Below are 17,489 nucleotides of genomic sequence, written 5' to 3'. Positions count from 1 at the left end.
TGTGACTAATGTGGAACAAAAAGAATGTAAAGCTTGGCTTAATTTAGCAAAATGAGAATGAAAATGGTGGGACTGATGTTTGTTTCATCTGGTCTAAATATAACGCAGTGCTATGCTGCTTCAGGACCTGGACAGATGACTCTTATGCTTACCATAAAATCTGTTCAGTAAATTCATAATTATTACGATTAAAAAGGAAATTGCCTTTTCACAAAATACTAAATACGCAAGTATGCAAGTATGGACTGTATTAAAAACAAATTTGAGTACGTCAACACCTTTTTCTGACACCTCCAACCACGATTAACTTCTTTTTGAGGGCGTCGACATTACAGGAAACACAACTGTAATGTTACCATTGTTATGTTGCCATTATAGAAGTAGTTTCAATATTTTATGAATATAGAATGAAAAAAACTAATGCAGCAACTAGTACAAATAAATATGATACATTAAAAATGTTATCAAAATATATTTTTTATAGAACAATTAGTTTTACTCATGTTACCGACACTGAAACTACTGATAAGTTACATAATGATAGCGGGTCATCATCACTATTGTGTGTACATTTTTTAACTAAAAATTTGAAATATTTTGATTTATATTTATTAAAGAGAAGATGGGAATCAGGTAAAATAATTGGGTTTTTAAAAATATAGTATAACTTTATATATTCTCATCATTTGCTGCCGGCCGTTAAAAAGGAGGCCACATACGGCCCACTGGCCAAACTTTGGACACTGACCTTTGCTAACTGTGACCTTTCAGTCCAACTCCACTCCCCCATCCACCACCAACGCCACTCGCCCGCCACCCAGCAGCGCCACTCGCCCATCTCCCAGCGCCACTCCCCCGTGGCGCCAGTCACGGCACACCACTCGCCCATCCTACAGCGGCGCTCGCCCGTTCTCCAGCGCCTGTCGCCCGACACCCACCGCCGCTCGCCCTTGCTGGACGTGGGCGAGGCGGGCCCGGCTTCGTACTCCTGCCGCCCGGCCAGCCAACACCTACGCGCCAGCTTCCAGGGCCGCCGCAGCTACTCGGAAGTCACCGACCCGTCGGCCTACCACTGCCCGTCACGCTTCTCCTTGGACCCCGTGTCCACCCTGCCCAAGCCCCGCCCCTTTGTGGAAAGCTACTCCAAACAGACGCCGGCGCACAGAGGCGCCACGTCGGCTCATCAGGGCGGAGTGGACGACGGCGCCCTACGTCACCCTAGGGAGATGCCTTTTCCGCTCCGTTTCGAACCGCCGCCGCCGCCCTCCGCGCAGGCCCCGGCACCCCCGCAGTCCTCCGAAGACGAGGAAGAGTGGACCTGTCCGCATCCAGTCAGCCCGCCCCGCACGCTGGGGGTGCTTGTTTCCACCGTACCAGGGGGCGCGGCCAGGGGTCCGGCGTCCTGCTCGGCCTTCCCCACCGGCCAGTGCTCTAACGCCATGGGTTGTCACCCCCGACCCGGCTACGCATCGGCCGAGCAAGCTCAGTCGTGGCCCTCCATCAATGTGAGTGTTGACCCTCAGATTAACTCCTATGCTGCCATTTAAGTGAAACAATACACCATCCCGTGATAAACAGTGCTAATGTAATTTTACACATAGAAAACAAATATGTCTGTTCAAATCTGAGTGTTGTTTAAAGCAATTTAGAGTTATTCAACCCAAAACAATGCATCATGGGATAGCTATTCTGATGATGATGTTAATTTCTGTTTGATTTTTTTGTGGGCGGGGCCAGGGCATCTAAGAAAGGTAGACTAATTCATAATTTATTATTTGAACCTTTTTCCTCACTGAAATGAATGAATCCAGGTCCAAAATACAGTCTGATTTCTCATTTTTAAAATAACAAAAACATATATATATTTGTTTTAATGATTTGAATTACCAGGTACTATTTTTTTGCCCTGCAATTGCCATTTAAAAATGGTTTTAAAGACTCCATTGTTGAGATTGTGCACATACACTTTGTGCAGTATATTTATTGTTCAAATGTCAGAATCTGACCTATGGATTCAAAAGGTGTCCATATAAATGGACCTACCATTTTATCTTATATAATAAAGGTAGTTACCTCTGCTGATGTGGGACCTTTTGGACACATTGGCGCCAATGAAGTGCTCAGGTCTCCAAAGGGTAAATCATCAGCCACCCTGAAAACAACAAATGATCGCCATTAATTCAAGTATTGCTTTGCTAGAGTAGTAAAGACCATGGCAGGCAATGAGTTATACATATATAGTACTATCAAAAAGTTTTTTATTCAATTCTATGCTCTCCTCTAACTCATACAGTGGCAGGGGTGGAGATTTGGGGGGAGTTGGGGTGCAGCAGGACCCCTTCGGCCAAGTTTAAGATCTGTTAAGTGAGTCTGGTTGGAATGTGGGAGGAAACCGTTATACATGTTATCCATGGATTTATAGTAATACTTTGCCAATGCTAGCCAAAAGTCACAACGGGTGCAAATCCCGTGAAACATTAGCACTAGTGTTTCACAATGGCGATAACGTAGGCTGGGCTAGCACCTGTGAGTCAGTCGCTATCGACTGGTCGGGTCTATTTCCACGAGGATCTGACTCCCACCAGTGTGAGTAAAAAGCATAAAAGACCACAGTCTAACCATGGGGTGAGCAAACTTTTGGGCTCGGGGGCCACATTGACTTTAAAAATTTGACAGATGGGTCCCGGGTCAGCACAAGATACGATACATATAAAAAAGTGCATCCGTTAACACTACATATGAAACCTAAACACAAAAAAGGACGAAAGTATTAACATACTCATCACTCATCATTAAAGTACAAAGTCAAGTAAAAAGGTCATGTCATTTAAAAAAAGATAGAGGGGCTGTAAAACATGAAAAACAAATAAGAGTGGACAGAGCTACTGCCACTAGCTTCCACGTGACGACGCCATCTTGAGGAGAAAAAAAATATTTGGACAACGTCGGCGGGCCGGATTAAAAAGCCTAGCGGGCCGTATGTGGCCCGCGGGCCGTAGTTTGCCCACCCCTGGTCTAACCGATCGCTGGTCTCGATCCACAGCTTTGGATGGAGACGGAAGAAAGTGACGTGCGGAGCTGCCCGCTGTGCCAGTTGATGTTCCCCGTCGGTTACCCGGATGACGCCCTCATCAAGCACATTGACTCCCACTTGGAGAACAGCAAGATTTGAAGGCCTTGGCGAGCGAAGGGACCCAAAACATGTGCTTTTACTTTGTCTTTTATTTTATTTTTTGGCTTTGTTTTCCACGTTCTGAAGAGTCACACATGATCGTGCATGTTGGTGTCACCATCACAAATCCCAGCTTTAAAAACGACGACCCGCCCGGCATGAACATTCGTACTCACGTTGTACATTTGACGCTTGCGGCCTGTTCTAAAAATAAGAAAGGTAAAAAAATATTAGCACTTTATTCTAGTTTTTTTTGTTGTTGTTTTTTTTTTAGCTTCTGCCGTGTGTGTCTGTCTCAAGTCCTCTTCTATATTTTATCAGTTTCTTTGTATTGTAAATCTGTTAAGGCAAAAAAATATATTTCTATTTTTTCAACATGTTTGGTGACGCAAAGTTTCAAGAAAAAAAATACGTAGAAGGAGTCTTCCTTAAAAAAAATAAAATGAGAATTAAATGGACAAAAGTATTGGGTTTTTAATTAAATGAGCATGTTCTCATTTTTCTATGTAAAAGTTTGTAACATAATGAAGTTAAATAGCTAATTTAAAATATATTAAGATAATCAAACCATAGATTTTAATGTATAGATTTACCTATTTTACAAATATATTCAGCCCAAACTATTTATTGCATGTTAAAAACTTTATTTTAATAACATTTCTTTTCATTTATTTCAACTGAAATTTTATGGCTATTTTTTAATGATTAGTTATTAAATTATATTTATACACTCAATACAAGTTAATACTTTAATAAATGGAATTATTATTCTTGGTGAATGTAAAACCCAATACTTTTGGCCATGCAGCGTACCCAAACAAAACCCAGAAATCAGCAAAAAAAAAAAAGAAAGAAAAAAGGAAAGAGAGCAAAAAAAAAATAAAAAATCTCCATAAAACGACGTGAACTCTGATGTCAGCTCATCTGAGGTTTTGCGGCAAACATGAGCGCTTCCTGCCGATTGTAAAACCATATTTTTCATTTTCTTTGCCCTCCGTCATCATGTCAAATCAGCGAAAAACATAATTTCTGCCAAATGCTTTCCCTTTTTCTGCGAATTAAATCCACATTTTCTAAATAACTAGTCATTTTTTTGGTTCAGAAAGGGCTGCCTTGCCAATGTTCCCATCTTAGAATGATGACATTACATCTCATTATATATGCGACACGTTTTCTATTCATTTAATCACTTCATAACCAAAGAATATTAATAATTTCCATTCTTCACGTACATCTGAGAATGTTTTTTCCTTAAAAGGCAACTTCACAGAAGATAATTAGCAAAAAAAAAATGCTAATATAGTTCATGATTCCAGAATAAATGTTGACAAAAATGGACATTTCTCGTATTAATTCCAAAAATAACTGAAAATAGTCAATTTTTACCCCCAAAAAATTAAACAAAAATACACTAGACGTCTTCCCTTTTTTCTTCCGTTCCACATGAACTCAGGAGAACTCCGAAAAACTCCCCGAACGTTTCGCTGATTCACTCAGGAGACAAAAAAAGGCTTTTACGTGATTTGCCTTTTTTGTTTTGCTTTCTGTGTCTGTAAATATTCCACTGAATAAACTTGCACTGAAACACAATTGCCTCATCAAAATTCTTCCAAAAAATTTGTCCCATCACTGAAACATACTTTTTTTATACATAAATGTACAAAATTAAACTTTTTTTTAAAAAACAACCAAGCCACCAACCTCAGGAAGAGGAAAAGATGATAAAGTTCACCGCCTACCAAAAATGTATCTCGAGTGATATGCAAATAAGGGAAATATTTCATTTTGAAAAGGTCATATAAAGTTAACATATGTAACTCATAAACGACCAGTAACAGCAGGGGACGTTCAAACCAATAATTTCGTCTTTGCTATTGTAAAAACAATGCATAACATAACTTCAAATTACAAAATAATAACATCAGCAGTCGTCTGGGTCATCAATGATTCCAATGTTTCCAAACGAATTGGGGTTCTGGCAGATATTATATGATTTTTCATAAGTAAATACTAAAATAATTGGTTCCACAATACTTAATACTACTCCCTAAACTAAAGTATACACAATTTGAATGAAATATTAATGTATGTATGCAATTCAAGAGGAAATGAGTAAGAAATTCAAATACATTTTCCAATGTTGTGGAATGCCAAGTGGCAGCTGAGTAAAAAAATACACCACTTAAAATGATGTTATGCACAATCAGAACAACTCTGTGCCAAATGACAATTAAAACAAAATACAGATACTACAAGAATTGAGTGAAAAATTGAATTTGACAGTTTGGTTTTTCTGCACCCACTAGATGGCCACAAAACCACAAACTGCAACCAGACTCAAATTGTCTGATAACAGACTGATGAGCTCGGTGGTAGTTGCAGTTTAAGTACAAAAAAAAAAAATAATAAAAACAACAACAGTTTTTGTTTTTTTAAATGGAGTATTCAGAATGATGTATTAAATAGGGTCAGCTATAACAATAAATGAGTGCCAACTATTCATGGAATTTGTCCACTAATAATTGAGGTAAATAAAAATATCAAATGGACTTAAATTAACCAAATAATTATATTATATAACGATTTAGCAATTCATTTTCTATAAACACAGTGTATCTTATTTTGAACTAAATTTTACTCATTGGTTAATCTATCGCAGTCCATGTTCATTGATAATATTGAACAACAACATATTGAATAACAATTCCCTAAATTAAAAGAAATGCTTTTAAAATAGTTTAAAACGTACATAGAACAGTTTAAAAATATATTATTTAAATTATGATGAAAAAGATGGCACCCAATTATGATTTACAAAAAAAAAATCTTCCCTTGCAGTTCAAAGCTATTCTATTGGACATCACAGACTGTCAATGGCAATGAAATATAAATAAAATAATAAATTTAAAAAGGTCAATAAATAAAACCTGCACAGTCTAAAGTCAAGTTTTTTTAACTGATGATCTTAAAAATCAAAAGGGAATGCACATTATAAAATAAATAACTCCCAAAATATAAATGTATTAATCTGTGACTAAATAGCATAAACATATGATTAGCAAAAACAAAAAAAAATCCATAACCCTTCCAGTCCAAATCAATTGAGCATCTATTGCCATCACTAACTTGATCATCTCCAAATCGGAAGCCAGATGAGTTTATTAACATACCAACAACGCATTGCGTGACACGGCAGCGAATGTGTCATGTTGGCAGCGTGTTGATTATGTCAGCTGGCACCAGGCCCGGAATCCCAATCAATGAGCCAATCGGAGGAGGCCGTGCGAGGAAACGCGCAAAACTGTCAAAACACCCTCCAAAAAAAGTCTTAATAGCGTCATCGCCATAGAGTGAGTGCACGCTTGCCTATCCTGAAATCATGTGGTCGTGTAGGGGGAGTGAATGGGAGGGGGGTGACATCGACGGGGGTCTTTTGCATCAGGTTGAGTCGCTGAACTATATTTGAACCCGTGACCTCTGTAAGGAACCCGTATTGATGCCTGGCAGCATGCTCGCTCGCCGCAGCAGGCATCGGATGGCCCCAGGGAGGCGAGGGTGGGTGGTGGGGGGCACCGGGGGGGAAGGGTGGCTTGCCCGAGAGGACATATTCATTGGAAAAATGACCAGTGGGGTGTTGGTCTTGAAATTTGCCGTGAAATTGGCGCTCTATATCTTAGTTTGTGCTCATTTACTTCTGGGATTGAACACATTTTGTTTACATTTTTTGAGGGGTTGATTTGTGAGGAAATATGGAGGGGATTATTTTGTTGCAAGAGAAGAAGAATTATATATTTGATTGAAAGAAATGATGAGTTTTGGGGGAAGATAAAGGTGTGTTGGTGGTTGGTTTTGGGTTCATAATTTGGGGGGGATTTTCTTGGACTTTTTGGTCAATTTTGTTCATGGCAAATATTCATAGTACTATTTTGTTGAAAGAAAAACATGGAGTAAACAGACTATTTTGCAACTCATACATGTTTTTTTTTTTTTGGGGGGGGGGTACTTTCTGGTCATTAAAAAATGTATTTTGCAGATAAAAACAGCTTATTTATATTTTTCAGCATTTATAATATGAATCATGGCACTAGGTTGTTGAAAGAAAAATATATATTAAGCAACATTTTGGGTGTTTTTGGATTTAAAAAAAACATTTTATGTCCTAAAAATTAGTTTGTGATTAAACATCTTATTGTCCTAATTTTTTTTAATCACTTTTGCAACTTTTGGGATGATATTTTGTGAGAAAATATTAGTGTTGAACAAAAATACTTAAAAATTGAAATGAGTATAACACTTGAACTGAACTACTTTGCCAATAATGTACATATGGCCTATGTGAAAGAATACAGACACCGATGAAGAAATGGTCATGTAGATTCAAAATAAAAGTGCATTTTCCATCGATAAATAGTGGTGGCCTTACCTTCTCTTTGACGTAAAAGCGGGCCGACAGGTACTCAATCTGTCAAATGGAGCGTTGGGCCCTGGAGGTAGTAGAAAGACCCTGGTCCTGTCATCAGGTTCTGCCACCAAAGTGTCGTGGCTCGCAGCTTGACCTCAAACACCTGCTAAATTGAAAAAACAAACAATAACAAATAGAAATATTTGGGGTGTTTTTTGTCAGTAAAGCCATTCCTAGAATGTGAGCATCTCCATAAGGTGCTAAGTCACTTTTTGCTTTTTGTATCTACTTATATTTATGTGACCACTTATTCATGTTGACTACTACTTATTTATGTTGACTGTACTTATCTATTTATATTATTTATTGATGATTTATCTGTTCATCTGTTTGTTGTTGTGATCTGTACACCTCCCTACTTATTTATTCATCACTTATTTATTGATTATTTAATTGTTTGTTGTTGTCATTTGTGTACTTTGTGGAGAAGCTTTAAATGTCATTATACCTGGATAATGACAATAAAAGCCTTCAATTCAATTCAATTTTGTATACTATTAGTAAATACAAGTACACATAAACACACAATTCAACAACTTAAAATTATGTTATGCTTACTCAATAAAGGACAATGCAAAACAAATAATTTCAATAATACTTCCCAGTAAAAATGAATAAAACAATAGTATACATATCAATACTGCAATCATATCCACATCCCTACTTTCGATATCTTTAACAATCCTAGTTATAACGCCACAAAATTGCAAATAAATTCAAAATTTTGAAAGAAAATGGCCGACCAATACAAAGTTGAGCGACGGCTTCCCAGTCTCCACACAAAGACCGTCCTCGGGTCCCCGTCGTCATTAGCTGCCTGGCGCCCGCCCGGGCCTTGCGGTTTCTTCCTCGCAGGCGGCGGTATCACAGCTCCGATCCGTCACCCCGCGCCCGCCTTAATGTGCGAAAGCAAGACGTGTTGCGCCTATTAGCACTTCTTGGCGAGGCTGGCACGCTGATCCCTAGTCCCCGGGGAGCCCGGCAATATGGTGCCGCATGGTGACCGCCCGCCAGCCCCGGCTGCCGCTGTCACAACACATCACACGTGCCCGCCCGGCGACGGCGCCGTCGACCGGAGGGGAGACCCCGACGGCACTTCCTACTCAAAACTTTTGCTCCCAAGCCAGGAAACCCAGAGCGTTTTTGGATTTGATGGACAGGAAGGAAGGGCAGAGTTCAAGTTGGCTGCCATATGCCAACTTTTAGGTCCAATTGCCGACTATTAATAAGTAAATATTGGGAAAATTTGGACTCTGGACAGTAGAGAAACAGGAAAGAGTTCTTGGTTTGTGAGGGTGTTCCCATGGAAGGACTTTTGTAAGGATGGGTCTTTATAGCCATGGAAAAACTACAGTTGTTTCCATTGCAACGTTAGCTAATGCTATCTTGTTGTGACTGTGTTCCATTGTGTAGTTTTCGTAGTTTGTCCGTTCCTTGCCTTGTTTGATTGGCCATTAATTAGCTTCATCTGTAGCAGAGTTGGGCCAGTTGTTGGTCCCAGGTTCTGACCTTCTTATGTGGAGTTTACATCTTCATCTTTCCATTTTGCGTGGGTTTTTTCCGGGTACTCTGGTTTCTTTCCAAATCCCAAAAAACAATGTACGCTAGTTGACCACTCCAAACTGCCCACCATTTCATCCCCTGCAACCCTTGTGAGGATTAGCAGCACGTAAAATTATTATCATAATAAATGTAGCTGTAATGGATAGTAACAGTCATCAAGTTTTGACTCCCAATCATTTCCTGTTAACTCTCGCAGTTCTAACAAATCAACGTATAATTTCCATCAACGCAAGCCAATGAGTTAAAACCCAAAATGTGGTGAGTGTTCAAACATTGTCGCTAGCGTCCAAGCACAAAAGGTCACATTGACGTGTCGCTCTCTGAAAGGTCCACGGGTCCGAGCCCGGAGCCACAGTGACACGGTGACCCCAGGCGCGGAGCGCCCGTCACCGCGGATCCGATGAACCACCGCCGTGGCGGCGCCCGCCGGGCACGATGGCGCTCGGCGAGCAGGTTCTGACCTGAAATTAAACAAAAAGTCTTCACGCCAGAGGTGATGCCTGGACGGTAATGGATAGGTAGTCACCGCGGAGACGAACGAGCAGGATGAAACGGGCCGAGGAGGGCGTGGGGTGGGGGGTCGGCGGATTCATGTGATCTGTCGCGGCTCCACGGCTGGGTGACCATGCGCGCATTAACACTGACGAGACCGAGAGGTGACACATGCCGGCTTCGGGGCCTCTAACTCCACGCCGCCAACGACCACACGCCCAAATCTACTCACACCTGCTCTGTTATTATTATTAGAAGCGGGCAGTTGTACTGAGTTGATTTCTCAGGTAATCAATTCGACTTGATGAAATTAAATTTGCCAGATGTTCGTATGGAAGTATGTATGTATGTGTATACATACATGTGCATATATATATGAGCATATATATATGTGCATACATATATGTATGCACATATATATATATATATATATATATATATATATATATATATATATATATATATATATATATATATATATATATATATATATATATATATATATATATATATATATATATATATATATATATATATATATATATATATATATATATATATATATATATATATATATATATGTATGCATATATACATATATATATGTATGCATATATATATATATATATATATATATATATATATATATGTGCATATATATGTGCATATATATTTATGTGCACATATATGTGCATATATATATATATGTGCATATATATTTATGTGCACATATATGTGCATATATATATATATGTGCATACATATGTGCATATATATTTGTGCATAGATATGTGCATATATGTGTATATAGGGTTATACACATATATACGTATAAATATACACACACGTAATATATATATATATATATATATATATATATATAGTGTGTGTATATCTATGCGTATATATGTGTATATATGTGTATGTATATATATATATATATATATATATATGTGTATATATATACACACACACATATGCATATACATATACAAAATGAGGACATCTCCATTCACTACGCAAAAACATATTCCTGTCTAAGACGGATGAAAGGTGTTAAAAAGCGACGGCGAGCAGATTGACGTCGAGGAGGGCACGCGGCGGTCAACTGGGGGCACGGAAAACATCCCGATGAGGAGGAGCGGAGAAGCAAGGAAGACGAGAAGGGGTTGTTGGTGTTGGGAAGGGGGCAAATGGGGGCGACGGGCAAATTTGGAGCTGGGGCCATGCCACGCCGCCGTCATGTCCGATGGTGTCAAGAGCAATCATCGTTACTTGTAATTTTCTGAGCAATTAGAGTGCTTATTTCGAGGAGGCTCACCAGCTGACAAACACTGGCTCAAGGACTTCCTCACAGATCTCACACACAAGTGTGAAGACACACCCATGTGCGTGGGGTGGGAAAAACAACACAGTCGGGTGATTGAAGAAAGGCCATTTCGATATGAGGCAATGTACAGAATAAACAAAGGCAGCACAGGAATTTGTAAAAATGCCATTTGTGGAGATATTGTCAGGTCAGAGAGGAAAACCCATGTGAGATAGAAGTATGAGAGAGGAAAATGTATGCATGAAAGTAATGGAGAATTTTTGGAGGGTCATAAGGACAGAAGCATGAGCAAGTACAATCCACGTGTGAGAGTAAGGGAGAATTTTTGTGGGGACCATAAAGACAGAAGTATGAAAGAGAAAAATGCGAGGGAGAATTTCTGTAGGGACGATAACGGCAGAAGTATGACAGGGGCAAATCCATGTGTGAGAGTGTTGGTTATTCAGATGAGTTTTATTGTATATGAGTGTCAGGATCGCTTTCAGAAATGTGTGCATGAAAATAAGTCTAATCGCTGCATTTTAATTATATGTGAGAGAGGTTTAGCAATGAGAGAGTGATCTCTCGAAATGTCTTGTGTGTTTCAATTGTCTGTGCAATGTATGTTCAAAAGTGTTTTGATATTTCAGTTATAATGTGACAAGTAGAAAAAGTCAAATCCGTTCTCTGAGATAGTTTTAGTTATATAAAAGAGTTTTTCAGCAATGTGTTCAAGTGCATGTAAGAGTTTTCCAAAGTTTATGTATACAAGTAAAGTATTTGATTAGTATTTTCTTCCCGAATTTCAGTGTGCTCACCCTGAACTCTCACGCTTACGTGCACGTGTTTTAAGCTTGAACACGTTTGAGGTTCGATTGCGTTTCAGGCTCTAACGCGCCTTCTGCTCCTCGCTGTACTTTCACAAAGCTTCAACATCTCACACACACACACACACACACACACGTCAGCCCGCTTCGTCCATCTTAGCGGTGACATCCACACGAACGAGTTACTGCCCACATACTGTCCGCTCTCATCGACTGGTCGCTCGTCACGCCTGGTGCGGACGGGAAGCAGGTTAGGAACCCGCTACCCGGCAGATCGCGGCGAGACAGCAGTACACCTGTGATTAGATGTCACTTCCTGTAGCCGGCTCCGCCTACAAGGCCTACTGCCACAGACAACCAGGAAGTTAAGATGGACAAAAGCATTGGAGAAGACTTTTAGTCGTTGACTGTGAACATGACGGCTAAACTACATATTTGTGTGGCATATATAAATATCCCCTTCTATGTCTAGGGGCTGGATTTAGCCTCCACCCCCCCACCCCGAGCCCCCCAAGCCTCATTTCTGCACTCCTCGTCCATTCTTTCACGCAGGTCTGCTCCGATCACTTCTCCTCCCCTGGCCGTCTAATTAGGATGTGGGGCCTCGTTAGGCCCGCCGCCCCCCGAGGGTCCGAGGACACCAATGCTGATTCCATCTGACGTAACAAGTCAATGCCAAGGGGACAGATGCTAATTTTAATTAATTAAATGGAAGGGTCAGCTTGTGATGAACTAGGCCCAGAGGCGTTTGGGGGTGGGGGGTGGTGGTGGTGGTGGTCCGTGGTTGTACAGAGACCTGCCTGAACCGCCTTGCTTTGCTGTTGCCATGATTGTTTTTCTTGTTTTGGACGATAGCGGGAAATTTGTTTTTTTGTGCAATATGAAAAGAAGCAGCATCACAAATAAATGTAATAAAATCAATAAAAATTGAATTACTTCTCTGTTATGGGCTTAAATAACCCTCTAATGTTAAGGAATGAGAAATAGTATTTTTATATGTTAAACTAGAATATACAATTTCTCATGAATAATAATCAATATTGCAATGTTTCAGGTTTAATGTCATTTTGTAGTGTTATTTTTATTGTAACATGAACTGGAATTTTTGGCCATGTAAAGTCTGTGACCACAAAACTGATTTTTTTGCTTAATATTAAGAGATTGAACTCATCTTGGGAGAAAATCGCATCAAATTAATATGAGAATATGAGAATAAAATCAGTATATTACTTATTTTTACATCACCTGAACTGGAATTTGTTCAGGGTCCACAAACTTTAACTTTTGGCGTCATAAAGTGTGAGAAATTAGATATTGAAATTATTGTATTGTTTCTTTGGTCCCTGATGATAAAAATTGTAATTTATGCTTTATAGTTTTAAAAGAGAATATTTTCAAATAGTGGTGTGCCTTGCCATTTTTGCAATACTACAGAAAGTTTGCCTGAGTTCAAAAACACTGAAATAAACCATTACTGTGTTGTCCACCGCTAATGTACTGCGCTGTAAAAGGTGTCAAGACTGTGGTTTGTGACAGACTTGAAAATATGCTTGACATCTGGTAATATGCGACAAACGTGCAGCTTTTAAATAGTGTGACATTAAAAAAAAAAAAATCTTGGCACCCCACCCGTTGAATCCACCTCCACCTCAGCCGTGTGTCTCCGCCCCCTGACCTAGTTTGGGCATTTGATCCCCGACTGGACGATCAGCCCCTAGAGGGGTGTGCCGTGTCAGCCTGCTGCCATGTCAATTGCCACACAAAGGGCACCCTTTGTCACTTCACATTTTCAAGCTATTTCTATTGTTGTTCTTGTGGACCAAGGACTCCTACCAAAAACTCGGAATCTTTGTTTACGTCTTTTTTCATCTACATAGCCACTTAACCTATGACGTATCTACAGGACTATAAAGGAAAAACAATTGGCTCAGTTCTTGTACTCAGGTCATTGATTAGGAATAAAAACCCAGAAAACGAATGTTTATTGTTACTCCCTAGTACATATCGCTAAACTTTTGGGGTGAAATTGCTCCATAGTTTGGGACCGATCAGAGACTGGCAATGTCGCCCGATATATGGAAGACATAATACCTTCCCGCCTGTCTACCCGGTATCCATCTGGTGTCTGATCCATGACTCAGAATGGCGGGGCGTTTTAACAGCGTGTCATCTGATGAAGCCGGGCAAAAAAATTAGCGCTATCTTTGCCGGCGCCACTTACTATTTCACAGCGGGAGAATGAGCGCCGCTCCTGGCGGGAAGTGAACCTGGCATCACGGGGACGGTGGCCGCTGAGGCGCCGGCGGTCGGCAGCCATCACAGGCGGACGGCCTAATGCCGCTGATGAGGGGCAGGCCGCCTGGGAGGCCCGTACACCCGCCCCGGGGGTGCGGCCTCTTGGCGTCAGGTTAACCCGAGTTGACAGATGGCCGCGCAAACACGCGTGCTTACACATGTAGCGGGCCGTCAGGACGATGACATTTACACCCCTGGTCCTCGAACTTTTTAGGTGGAGACATTTAGTCGTAGACCATTTTATTCAAAGTTTTAAATTTCAATCTGGACCAAGGAAAAAATCATTCCTGAGTGGAAGTAGGGTGGAGTTGAAAGGAAAAACCACAGTGTGGATCTCCTGGAATGTCACCAACTGACTCCACTGGCAAGAACCCAAAATGCCTCGGACCCCGTATCTTCCCCAGCACTGTCGTCACGACTTTGCGTAACTCAGTCTCTTCTTCCTGCCACTCTCACTGAAACAGGAAAGCTGGCGCTCTCTCCGCCAAAATCAGCCATCGCTCTGGTTCTGACATTCCCACATTCCGTTGCATTGCTTGCCGCCAATTCCCTGCCGGTTGTCTGCCTTTTGGTCCAAAACGGTGATGCCATTTACAAAAACAAATGAATGGAAATCACATCAATGTAAAAAAAACAGCATCTCTCATAGGTAAACTGATCCTCAGGTCAGAGGTCAGCGTCACTATATTGTTTTTAGGTGTTGGTTTGTTTCTGTACCTTTTGTCAATACCCCTCACTCTAGGAACTTGATAGACATGTTTTGGTTTCTGTGGAGACAATCCAAGTTGTTGAAAAAGGTCTTCACCAGGATTGGAATCAGAGGATTGAGGGTGCTGATAGAGCTAGCAAGTGCCAGTGAACTGTGGTTACTGTTTTGTTCAAAACCCTAACTGAGAGGAGACCAAAATTTGCCAGAAACGAGAAATCCCCAGATTCAAGTTAAGATCAAGAACCACTGAATTAAACAGCAAAATGTTATTGACTGGATAAATATCTAATTCATTTGCAGTGTATTGACTGCACTAAGATTATTTCTGTGCTGACAAGAGTAGCTCAGAGGGAACGATGATCCAAACCAAAATCATCCAAAACCAGAACAGAAATAGGATACCTTGTCAAAATCAAGACTTATGAAAGTCAAGACTAAAACCCGGAATCCAGTCTAAAACCAGACCTTCAAAACACAGTGTCAACCAACTAAACCTAATGATACGACACTAGTGTCTCCTGCACAACTCATCAAGATCCATCGAGAGGTCGGTGTGAAAGAAAACGCCTTTGATGAAGAAACTTGTAGCGGGAAACCTGCAGAAAACGAGGCAGCGGCCACGTTGTCACTTTAGCCGGCGTCCGTCGGCATGATCGGTGTTGACTGAAGCCCTGCGTTTGTCAGGCGAGGTGTCTGCAGTCAAAGTGCCACAGCCCTCCATGTTGACACTCATTAGTAAGGGCCTCTGAGGCACATGCGCGGGGGGCCGGAGGGAAGCGGGCGGGGCAGGAGGCCACGTTGCGCTTAAAATAATTCATTTCTCCTGATTGATTCAGATCGCAGTCGACTGATAGCCGCGTGAATCAGAGGGAGACCTCCGGTTGGCAACTTGTTGGCATCCCAAATTGTGCTTAGAGGAGTCGACCCGCCTGAAATGATCTGGGCCGGCGCCCGCACGCTTAACAAAAATCGCCATCAGGACAGATCCAAAATTCAGTGACACGTTATCCCGGAAGGGACGTATTACAGCGTCTGCGGAGGTCACTGGCGACACATGTGGCGTGCCTGTCACTCAATCTATCATTTTAAAAGAACATCACTTCGGTGATTGGAGCATCCTGGCCAGAAGCTTAGAGTTCATCAGGACTGTTTATTTTATTTTTGTTCTTCTTTTTTTTTTACTGAGAACACTACAGTTTTTTTATGGAATCTCTAAAGACAGAAGTTTGCGAAAATGTTAAAGTCTGGGGCTGCTTTCTGCTCCAGGACCTGGACAATTCAATATTAACAAATTGTCTATATTCCTGGTCTAGAAACTAGTTGACAATGAGTCTAAACTGATTCTAGAGGCAGGTCTTTGACTTATTATGTAGACTAAATTCATCCTTACAAGTCACCAACACTTTTGATGATATCATAAAAGGGTCGTAGTAACACATTCTTTGTCCAAATGGGGCTCTACGACACCTAACATATTCGCTAAAAACCACAAGAATGCAAGACATTGCAAAAATGTCTCATATATGCGACAATGGTTGACCAACTAGACCACAAAACTCAGACACCAAGTCAATTGTCATGGACATGATGTTCTGGTGGCAACCAGTGACAGATAGTAAAAAAAAGACTTGAATGAATGCATGAAATTTCAAGGCTAGCAACAAATTCTTGAATGGAATATCCAGAAATCAAGAACTTTCGTATTCCAGATTGGTCCAGCAAGATAAATTTTTGGTTCAATCAGCAATTGGTAAAAAGCTCCAAAGATAAGAGACATTTTTAAAGATTGGTGGCTAATAATAGTTGCACGGGAAGCAGCAGCTTTTTGGTTGAGGAATACATTTGCACTTCACCACGACACACGCGCTATGTGTGAACTCTACCAAATGTTTGGGTTTTTTTCTGCTCTTTTCCAAACATGGCTGACATCTCATTCTGCCTCCTCCTCCCTCAGTTTTCACAGGCTATCCAAGCCCTCTTCACACCCGACCTGACGATCACCATAAACATATGTCGCGTTAATGATGAACCAATGCTAACGAGGCAAGTCTACAAGATGGCGGATTGGAAAGTGCAGCGTTTCAGTGCATCATCAATTTCAACAGGGATAAAATTATGACTATTTTGGAATAGTACAGTCATGTACAATATAATAATAATTAAGATAGGAAGGCTTAACCTGATTTTGGATTTTAGTTGAAGTACTTGGTGAAATCCCAAAAGGTAAAACATTGTGAACTGGTAAATAAAAAGCAGAACTAGAAAATTAAGACGGGAACTTTTTTTGATGAATTTTACTGGATATATTTTGGAGGATTTATACTTTGGGGCTCTCTAAACTAGGGGTCTTAGACCCAATTTATCTTCGGGGGTGCTGGCCATAAAGTGTGGGAGAGCAAAGGTTCTATCAAGTATTTCACAAAAGTAAAATGACCAACTTTTACTCCCAGTCAAACTGGATTTTACATCTAGTGCCATCAATGGCAGGCAATGAGTAAACATCAACATCATAAATTTGGGCACTCTAGCCCCAAATTGGGATGATCTAATGTAGTTTCATTTTCAGAACGTGTGTCACAAGAGGGCATGAACACATACCTGATTCAAAAAACGTGGAAAGGGCAGGAAATCATCGTGGCTTAGCTTCCGACACAAAGTGA

General features: G+C 40.6%; 1 protein-coding gene and 1 long non-coding RNA gene across 2 annotated transcripts in view; one reads left to right on the top strand and one right to left on the bottom strand.

Annotated features, from left to right (window-relative positions):
- tbkbp1 (TBK1 binding protein 1) overlaps nucleotides 1-4,762 on the top strand; it is a 19,720-nt gene extending 14,958 nt beyond the window's left edge. The window contains exons 9-10 of the mRNA XM_077739153.1: nucleotides 772-1,505; nucleotides 3,044-4,762. Coding sequence (XP_077595279.1) covers nucleotides 772-1,505; nucleotides 3,044-3,172 — 863 coding nt within the window. The 3' untranslated portion in view covers nucleotides 3,173-4,762. The remainder of the gene's footprint in view (nucleotides 1-771; nucleotides 1,506-3,043) is intronic.
- The window catches only part of LOC144211725 (uncharacterized), an 18,885-nt gene extending 1,396 nt beyond the window's left edge, over nucleotides 1-17,489 (bottom strand). Inside the window, exons 1-3 of the long non-coding RNA XR_013329643.1 lie at nucleotides 17,428-17,489; nucleotides 7,596-7,740; nucleotides 2,074-2,152 (exon numbers count right to left, since the gene is read on the bottom strand). This is a non-coding gene — a long non-coding RNA (uncharacterized LOC144211725). The remainder of the gene's footprint in view (nucleotides 1-2,073; nucleotides 2,153-7,595; nucleotides 7,741-17,427) is intronic.

The sequence above is a fragment of the Stigmatopora nigra genome, chromosome 18 (genome assembly GCF_051989575.1).
Source record: "Stigmatopora nigra isolate UIUO_SnigA chromosome 18, RoL_Snig_1.1, whole genome shotgun sequence".
In the NCBI taxonomy this organism is placed as follows: Eukaryota; Metazoa; Chordata; class Actinopteri; order Syngnathiformes; family Syngnathidae; genus Stigmatopora; species Stigmatopora nigra.
This window is presented reverse-complemented; position numbering and strand designations above follow the sequence as displayed.